This window comes from Physeter macrocephalus, chromosome 13 (assembly GCF_002837175.3).
Source record: "Physeter macrocephalus isolate SW-GA chromosome 13, ASM283717v5, whole genome shotgun sequence".
In the NCBI taxonomy this organism is placed as follows: Eukaryota; Metazoa; Chordata; class Mammalia; order Artiodactyla; family Physeteridae; genus Physeter; species Physeter macrocephalus.
In genome coordinates this window covers 83,413,181-83,421,909 of record NC_041226.1, presented here as the reverse complement: position 1 = coordinate 83,421,909, position 8,729 = coordinate 83,413,181, and the positions used below count along the sequence as shown (strand labels likewise).

General features: G+C 63.2%; 1 protein-coding gene across 4 annotated transcripts in view; it reads right to left on the bottom strand.

Annotated features, from left to right (window-relative positions):
• Positions 1-3,061: 3,061 nt before the first annotated feature.
• The window catches only part of NACC2 (NACC family member 2), a 76,103-nt gene continuing 70,435 nt past the window's right edge, over positions 3,062-8,729 (bottom strand). For 3 of the 4 annotated variants that reach the window (XM_028497336.2, XM_024126456.3, XM_028497337.2), the window contains one exon: positions 3,062-8,016. In XM_028497336.2, coding sequence (XP_028353137.1) covers positions 7,511-8,016 — 506 coding nt within the window. In that variant the 3' untranslated portion in view covers positions 3,062-7,510. The remainder of the gene's footprint in view (positions 8,017-8,729) is intronic. The other variant, XM_024126455.3, reaches the window with a different exon arrangement.

Below are 8,729 nucleotides of genomic sequence, written 5' to 3'. Positions count from 1 at the left end.
GGGCCAGGAGAGCTGCCTGCTGGTGTGGCGCCCTAGCAGCCCGGCGCAAGGGGCCCTGTGCTACCTGGAACCAGCCCAACCGCAGGGAGGCCACGGGGCAAACCTGGCTGGCTCCTCCCCAGGGCCACTGTCCTTACGGGATGGAACCGGGACAGAGCCACACACCTGGGCCAGCCCCGCCCTCAGGCAGGAGGGGAAACTGAGGCCCGGAGCCCAGGGCAGGTGGGCTCTGCCCCCGCCTGGTCAAGGCCTCTCCCCTCCCTACCCCTGACCGCCCTCCCTGGAGAATCAGGCTGCCTTTCCTGGACACTGGGGCCTCCGCGCCCCTCCCCGCGAGGCAATGCGCCATCCATCTCCTAGCCCCACTTGTCTGTCTGGAGCTGTTAGTAAATTACGGTCCCAGGAGGCTGGGACCACCTTCCCCTCGGCTGCTTCTCTGCTCAGCGAGGCCCGCTTCCCGAAGGCGGGGTGGGCTTTGGGTCCGGACGAGACCCCCAGCACCACCCCAGGACAGGCTCCTCAGGCCCCCTCCCAGCTCCAGACCTGGCCACTGGCCACAGACACCCCAGGGAAGCCCAAGCAGCCGGGCCCAAGGGGGGAGATGGCCTCGTGGTCTGAACCCCCCACCCTGTCACAGCAGGAGTCCTGTTGACACAATGTCACCGAATCCACCTTTTGCTTATCTCCCACCTCCCGTGTGTGTGTGTGTGTGTGTGTGTGTGTGTGTGTGTGTGTGTGTGTGTGTGTGTGTGTGTGTGACCCAGGTGGCCGAAAGGTCTCAGAGCTGGGTGCCCCGGGGCAGCGCAGAGAGGCAGGCACCATCCCTCCTGCCCTGCCCGCCCACCTTCCTGACGAGGGGGCCCTAACCTGTTCCCGCCTCCTTCCCTTGACAGGTGAAGACCCCCCAGGGGTGCCTTAAGAAACGACTGTGTCTACTTCCGAGTAGACCCTCTTGGCTGGCCTCCCGATGGACTGGACATAACCCAGAACCATAACTGACCCCCCAAGCCTTCCCGGCAACAGGCCAGGATGTCCTCCAAGCTGGGCTGCTGCCAGCATGGCATGGGGTGCCTCAGTCTCCCCATCTAGGGAGCGCCAGTGCCCATCCAGGGGGTCGTGAAGGACACACCACTCAGAGTTTGCCCATCAGGGTCACGAGTGGGCATGACGGTGGTCACCCCTGCGCTGGCCAGGCCCTCGCCCAGCCTCTGGCTCAGACTCTCAGGGTGCGGACGGGGGCGCCCCTCCCCCACGGGCTCAGGACCCCCACCCCCACCGGGCTCTGACCCTTTGTTCCGGAGGACAAAGGGCTCCCGGCAGAGCCTCCGGGTCCTGCTGACTCCGCACCCCCTCCCAGAGCAGGACAAAGGGGTGGGATGCAAAGGTTCTGATGCCTCAGCCAGTTTCTGTGGAGGCTACAAGGGCAGGGAGGCCGGCTGAAGGACGGAGGCTGGAGGGGACAGAGCCAGGCTGGCAGGTGCCCTAATCCCCTCCTCCTAGGACACCGGGAGGCTCGCGCGGGGAAAGGGGCTGCGCTGGGCTGGGCGGCTGGAGCCAGAAGAACCCGGCAGGACTCCTGGGTTCAGAGCGGAGCCCTTCCTCAAGATACCCACCTCCCCACCCCCACCCCGGGCCCCAGCTCTTCCCACCGCCGGGGGCTCGGGGCCCGCCTGAGTGGGGGCATTTGGAGGCTTATGATGGCGTTTGGGGGCCTTCCAGGGGTGCAGCCTGTGGCCCCGAGGTTGGGTGTCTCCACCAGCCCAGATGGGAGACCTGGAATCCACCTATTCAGCAGCTTTGAGGTCCCGGGCAGGAAGGGGAAGGGGCTTTGTACAGGCCCAGCTGGCGGGTGAGCTGGGCTCCGGGCAGCAGGGCACAGCTTTGAAAACAGGACCTGAAGCGCTCACCCATCGGGGCTCGGCACTGGGGTCGGTGGGCACGCCTGGCTCTCCCCAGGCTTGCCCCTGTGTGTCCTGTGGCCCCTGCAGGAGGCGGCGGCTCAGGGCGACCCCAAACCAGCAGACCCACTGCTGCAGGGGCCCATCTGGAAACCACGCCCACCCGTTTTAGACTCTGTGTCTGCTCCATGCTGGCCATGGCTCCAGGGGACCCCCTTCTGGGAAAGTCACATGAAGCAGACCTACAGACCCCTGCCCCTGGGGGAGGCAAGATAAACAGGTGAGCAAATAAATCCATCCCTAGCTTGGACACAGCAGCTGCTACAATGCCTGAGAAAGTGGGAGAGGCCGGAGGTGCTTCTAGAAGCAGGTCAGAGGTGAGCCTTCTGGACCAGACCTCGCAGGACAGAGCAGATGAGGCGCCCACCACCCAGGTGTCCGAGCGTCGGAATCGCGCGTGAGGGCCCGAGACCTGACCCGTGTCTGGGGACACATTGATGCAAAGCCTCGCCCACCGGGGCCCAGGGGAGCCCAGAAAGGTCCTGTGGGTACAGCAGAGGAGCGCAGGGGGACAGAGCTGCCAGGCCTGAATCAGAGAACCCCAGCCCTGGGCTGGCCTGATGGACGGTTCCAGGGATGGTCAGGGGATGGAGTGGCCTGGCCTGGCCCCGGGGGCCCCCAGTCGAGCCAGGTGACCTGCTCCGCCCATGTGCAATTCCCCCTCCATCCACCTGGGGGCAGACCTAGCCCAGGAGCAGGGGAGGGAAGGGGAGGGAAGGGGAGGGAGGCAGCCGCACACCTGGAGGGGCAGGCAGGTGAGCCAGGTGAGGCGGATGCCCCAGTTTGCAGACAAGAAAAAGAAAAGGAGAGCCTCGCCAGTTCACCCGGAGCTCAGGGCCCTCCCCCAGGCACTGGACCTGAAGGACATCCTACCCACCAGCCCCCTTCCCTTGTAAGATACTGGGGGGAGGGGGAGGTAAGAGGGCCAGGTGAGGACAGTGGGCAGCGAGCCTGGGGATGGCCCTTCCCCCGCCCAGGGCTCCTGGGTCTTGAGGGTGTCCTGGGATGGTTGACCACCCTGCTTCCAACAGCCCACCCCCTCCCTGGCTTCTCAACGTCGCCCCCCAACGCCACTGGGCGAGCAAAGTGCAGGCAACCTGGGTTTGAACTGACTTTATTATTCTGTAAATGTGAATTTTACAAAGCGCTTTACAACGAACGATCACATCCTTTTGTTTGTTTGTAACGGATTTCACCTCCTGAAACGGCTCTGAGCACACTGCAAGCCCTCGGTTTCCTGGTCGCTGGCGGACGTTGTCTTCTGAGTTATGATACGGTGTCAGCCGTGGCGAAAAAGCAACAGTCTGGACTCTGCCAAGTAGCAGCGCGGAAGAGAGGGAGGCGCGGGAGGAGCAAACAGAGGTTTCCTCCTTCCTTCTCCAGAAAACAAAAGAAAAAAAGAAAAAAAAAGAAAAAGAAAAAGCCAGCCTCTTCTGCAGCTGAAATGGAACTCAGTGTTACTGTGAAACAGGCCTCCTTTATACAGCACAGGACAATTTATTGATTTATTTTTAACAGTCGTGAGTTACAGTACTACATAACCCCTCCATGGACTCTTTACAGCAACCGTCTCCTTTTTAAAAGTCTCTTTTTTCCCAAACACTCCGTCCAAAGGATGAATGGTCTATTTGCGCCCAGTGCCATCCGAATGTTCAAGTCAAAAATGTTTATACATTTTATATTTAGTTCTTTTATTTTTTTGTCTGCTAAAAATAGTATTGCAAGTTTTGGCTTCTTTCGACATAAAAATTACGATCATGTGCAAAACACTAACGCTGAAGCGCTGATCGGGATTCAGGCAGGCTGTCCAATCTGAATGCTTTAGATGCTGCATCACTTTCCTTTCCGTTTTTTCTCAAAGAAACAAAACAAACAAACAAAACCCAGAAACCCTTGCTGTGTTAGGAACACCTTGTACCGAGCCCGCCATGGTCCCCGGCCACCGGCGGGTGACACGCCCGGAGCCGGCTGGACGACATAACGACAAATTTATGCAGCAACATTTGGAAACGGTAGTCAAAGCTCAAGACGGCTCTGAACTCTCAATTCTGTGTTTAGGATTTACTGCTGGCAGAGGCAAACAGAGGTTTTCTCTGAGTTTTCAGTTGGTTAATGGGCCATAGGCCTTCTTCTACTCGCAGCAAGATATTTCCATAAAGATAACCCGTTGGAGGGGCATCTAAGCCATCAACGGCTAGGGTGGCACGCACGGGGCCAGTGCTGGAGGGTTCCGGCCGTCAAAATGGGGACAGGTCATGGCCGGGCACACAGCAGGCCCCTCCCGGGCCGAGCCTCTCTCTGCCTTCCTCCTTCCTCTAAGGCCGCCGAGGAACGCGTTTTCACGGAGGAGAAACAGGCCCGGCTCCGGGACAGCGGGCAGGGGCCGAGGGCTGCACCTCAGAGGCCTCTCCCCCTCGCCTCTCGTCCACATTCAGGGGGCAAGGAAAGCCGATCGAATCAAATGCAAGGTTAAGCAACCACAGAGGACTCTGGGCGAGACCAGACACAGTGCAGAAAGCAAGATGGGATTCAAGTACCGAGGCCGCCGGCCAGGCGGGCGGCCCCACCGAGCTCACGGTAGGTCGCATCTCCCGGTCCCTTCTCCTGGACCTTTGCACTTGTCCCAGCTGCTTCCCTGGCACGTCCCGGCCGCTGGGGAGGGCAGGAGAGGGCAGGCGGCCGCTGGAGCTCAGGCCAGCCGCCCACCACAGCCGCTGGGACTGGCCCAGTCCTCCTCTCCTCCAAAGGCGCTGATAGGACTTAGCTCTATATAATAGACTCTATGTAGTTATATGCGTATTGCTAATAGTCAAGCTCAGGGATAAAGGTGCAGACATCTCATAAATACTGAGTGGCTTGTCTCTCGGTCTACAGGATCTGGGTGAGTCAGGATCACGCTCACAGGACAGGAATGAGTCGTCTTGTAAACAGAGGAGGGGGAGGGTCCGGTTCTCTTAATTGGTTTTCCTTGGGAAAAATGATCAAAAGATGCTAAGGCACTCTGGAAGGCCCCTCCGAGCCCAGGCCCGCCGCCGCCCACGCCGAGGGACATTCAGGACACAGAGGGAGCGCCCGGCAGCTACAATCATCAGCCACGCCCGTCTGCAACGCTCCCGACCCACGTCCACGACCCACGTCCATCACCCACCACCGCGGGACACATTAGTGCAAAACGCTCGGCCTGGCCCGCCCGGGGCGCAGGGAGAGCTCAGAACCCATTCACATTTGACTATTAGTAAACTTTCACCTGTAGCTCTTGCCTTCCTTACCCAGAACAAGAAAACAGACGGCGGTTATAAACAATCAAAGGACAGAGGTCACGGGACATTGTGCTAGCCTGAGCGGCGGTGAGGCCGTCTCTGGCAGGCCCCCGCCTCCCCCGCTGGACCAGCGGCACCCCTCCTTGTCCTGGCCTCGGGTGAGGGCCGTGCCCACCTCGGAGTGGGGGAGAGGGGAAGAGCGAGCCCTTCTGTCAACAGCCAGGACGGGCAGCCAGCCCCTGAAGGTCCCCCGGGATGGTGGAATGAAAGTGCAAACGTGGGGCAGGGACAGATGGAGGGACCTCCGTCTGGAGCGGGGGACAGTGGGGTCTGCCTCACCCACCACGCCCCGCCCCGCAGCCTCCTGACAGCTTCGGGGGTGTGGCCTCCTCCCAACTCCAGGAGGACTTGGTCCTGGTCCCTGGTGGGCTGTGGGCCTTGGGGGGGGGGGCCCTGCCAGCTCCAACCCCACCTGGGCCTGAGACAGAGGAGGCACGCCTCTGGGCCAGGTGGTTGGTCCGAAGGAGCTGCAGGAAGGAGCTGCAGCCCCTTGGGCCGGGACCACAGGGCTCGGCGCTCCCTGCGCCAGTGCCCACCCAGGGTCCCCCGACCCCGGCCCGGAGCCATCAGCGCTCTCTGGAGGGCAGGCACCGGTCTGGCCTGGCTGGAAGGCGCCCCCACCCCGAGGTCTCCCCCAAGGGCCCTCCACAAGGCAGGGCTGCAGTCAGCAGGACGAGGAGCTCGGGTGGGAGAGTGCCTAAGCACCCCCCCCCCCCGCCCTGCCCCCCGCTGGGACCCACACTAGGGTGGCTCAACTTTGCGGTCAGGAGGGTTGAGCCATACCTGCCCGACGGGGGGCGGGGGGGAACGACGAGACGGGGGCGGGGCGGGGGGAGCAGCAGGCCCGCTCAAGTCTGGGGGTGGGGCATGCCTCTGGCCAGGCCTGGGGGCTGCCTGGGACTCGAGGGGAAGGCAACCCCTGGATGTCCGGACAGAGCACTTAGGAGAGCCTGCGCCCCTCCCCGCAAACAGCAATTAAACTTCACAGTGAGCTTTCCAGCCTCAAACCAACACTTCCACGCCCCCACCACCCCGCCCACCATGCATTCCAGAACCCGTGCGCCCGCAAACTGCCCCAGCTCAGGCCTGTGCCCACCCAGCCACAGCCTCAGAGGTGCGCATACCCCGGGGCTCAGGGCGCATGCGGGGGAGCCCAGCACCGAGGGGCCGGCTCCAGCCCCAGCCCGGCCCCTGGCTCCCTTCCTCCGGAACACGCCCGGGGGCGTGGTATCCAGGCGGACCCACCCCCAAGCCGTAGCGGGTTGGGGCAGGGACCCCAATCCTCCCTAATTTTTTTGCTCTTTTGGGTCTGAAAGTTTCCAAACCATACATGAAATAGATCTGAATTAAGACGAAAACAAATAAACAAACAAACATAAAACCCGACGTGGCCGCGGACTGCGTGGGCTGCCCCGGGGCAGCGGCCCCACCTCACAGGATGGTGGGCAGGTAGCCGGGCCGGGTGGCCAGGCTGGAGCCAGCAGGCGCCGGGGCCGGCGGCCCAGGCCCTGGGTCCCAGGTGGACCGAGGGTCCGTGGAGCCGCAGGGGTAGGGCAGACCCCACGGGCGCGGGGCAGGAGAGCAGACACAGCCAAGATCGCTTCCACCACCCACAGTGACCAGCACGGCCCATCACTGTGCCGTCACCACCGCCCCCGCCTACGCTCACACACGCTCCGCACACACACAGCCACACCCCGCACGCACGGCGGGCCCGGCGGGCCTGGGCCCCGAGTCTCAGGAAGAAGGGAGAACGAGGAGTTTGGCCCCTGGGGGCCCAGCCCCGGCCCGTGGTCCCGGAGTGGGGGGGGGTCCCCATGGGAAAGGAACGAGGGTCCCAAGACACGTGCTCCCACCCCACAGGCCCCTGGCTTCGCCCCAGGCAGAGGGAACCGTGGGGGCAGGAGGCCGGGCACCAGGGTCTGGCGGCCTCTCGCCCCCTCCCCGCACAGGGGGAGGGAAAGCTACAACGTGGAGACTAACCTCTCGAATATCAAAAAGGAGCCCCGGGACCTTCCTCGCAACTAGGTCGCCAGGGGCCTAATCGTTTACAGTATAACGAATGCATTTGTTTCCTTCATGAATTTTAAATACAAGCAGAATAAAAATCACATTTTTTTCAGGCAACAGTAGCAGTTCAGTAGGTAAGTGGCTTGATCACATTTGTCTGCATTAGTAACGCATGCAAGCAGCTTCAGTACCCGCCTTGGCGCCCGGTCCGGCCTCGGGCCCCTACAAGGTCCCTGCGTACGGGCCCTCCGGTCTCCTCCCCGTGGCCGGCGTCGCGGGCCGGCTGCTGCTGGCGCTGCCCTGCTCGAAGGGCTGCGGGGGGCTCTGGCCCTCGGCGGGCAGCGGCTCGGGCGCAGCCACCTCCTGGACGACCGAGCCGGCCCCGTCGGCCTCCGAGCCGGCCTCGAAGGTGGGGTTGGTGGAGGCGCCCAGGTCGACATTCACAGCGTCAGTCCTCAGAGCCACGATGGCGGCGGCGTCGCCCCGCCGCTCGGCGTAGATGCGCTGCTCAAACACCTGCGCGGCGGCGGGCGGGAACTCGGGGTCCAGGGGCGCGCTGGCGGCCGAGGAGCCCATGACCGTGCGGTACATCTCCACGCCCTCGGGCAGCATGGACTTGATCTTGGGCAGCCAGCGCTTGCGGACGCGGCGGGCGTTGGTGCACATGTCCGCAGCGATCACGTTCATCTCGCTCTCCTTGAAGCTGGGGGCGAAGTTCTGACAGTACACTGCAAGGACAGGGTGCCAGGAGGTGGCGTGAGCGGCCACCCACCCCCAGGAATCCCGCGACGCTGGCCCTCCGCCTCCTGAGGGGCCGTGGGACTGAGATGCCCTGGACAAGCCAGGGGGCAGAGCGCCCCGGGCTGGAGAGGCCACCGCGGGGGCCAGTGGAGCAGGCCAGGGGCCTCCAGGCTCTCCTCCACCCTGCTCCCCTCTGGCAAGGGAGGCCACAGGGTCACCGAGGCCTCTCCTGGGTCAGCCTGAAGACCAGCGGCCACCCTTCTCACTGCTGGAGGCCCCGCCCTGCTCCTCTGGGACAGCCTGGGGGAACCTTCCGGGGAGGGGCAGTCAGAGCAAACAGGACCCCAGCCTGCGGCTCTAGCAGGAGCACAGAGGGCCCAGGGGGCTCTCGCTCCTCCTGACCACTGGCTGGCAGTGTGGCCTTGGGTGGGCCCCCATCTCTGGGCCTCGCTTTCCCACTCTGTCCCATCCACCTTGCATCCTTGGTCAGACAAGCCTGATAGAATCCCTGCCCTGGCGGAGTGGGATTCGGGGCAGGGCCTGGGCACCCACTCAGCTGTGAGGCTCGGGTCTCTCTGGGCCCGATCAAAGGGCCGGCAAGGAGTGAGGAGCGGGCCGGCTGACACCTGTCTTCAGCCCAGTCCCCGGCCCGGAGACCCCAGCCCAGCAGCGGTATCATCATCGGCAATAATAACGATAT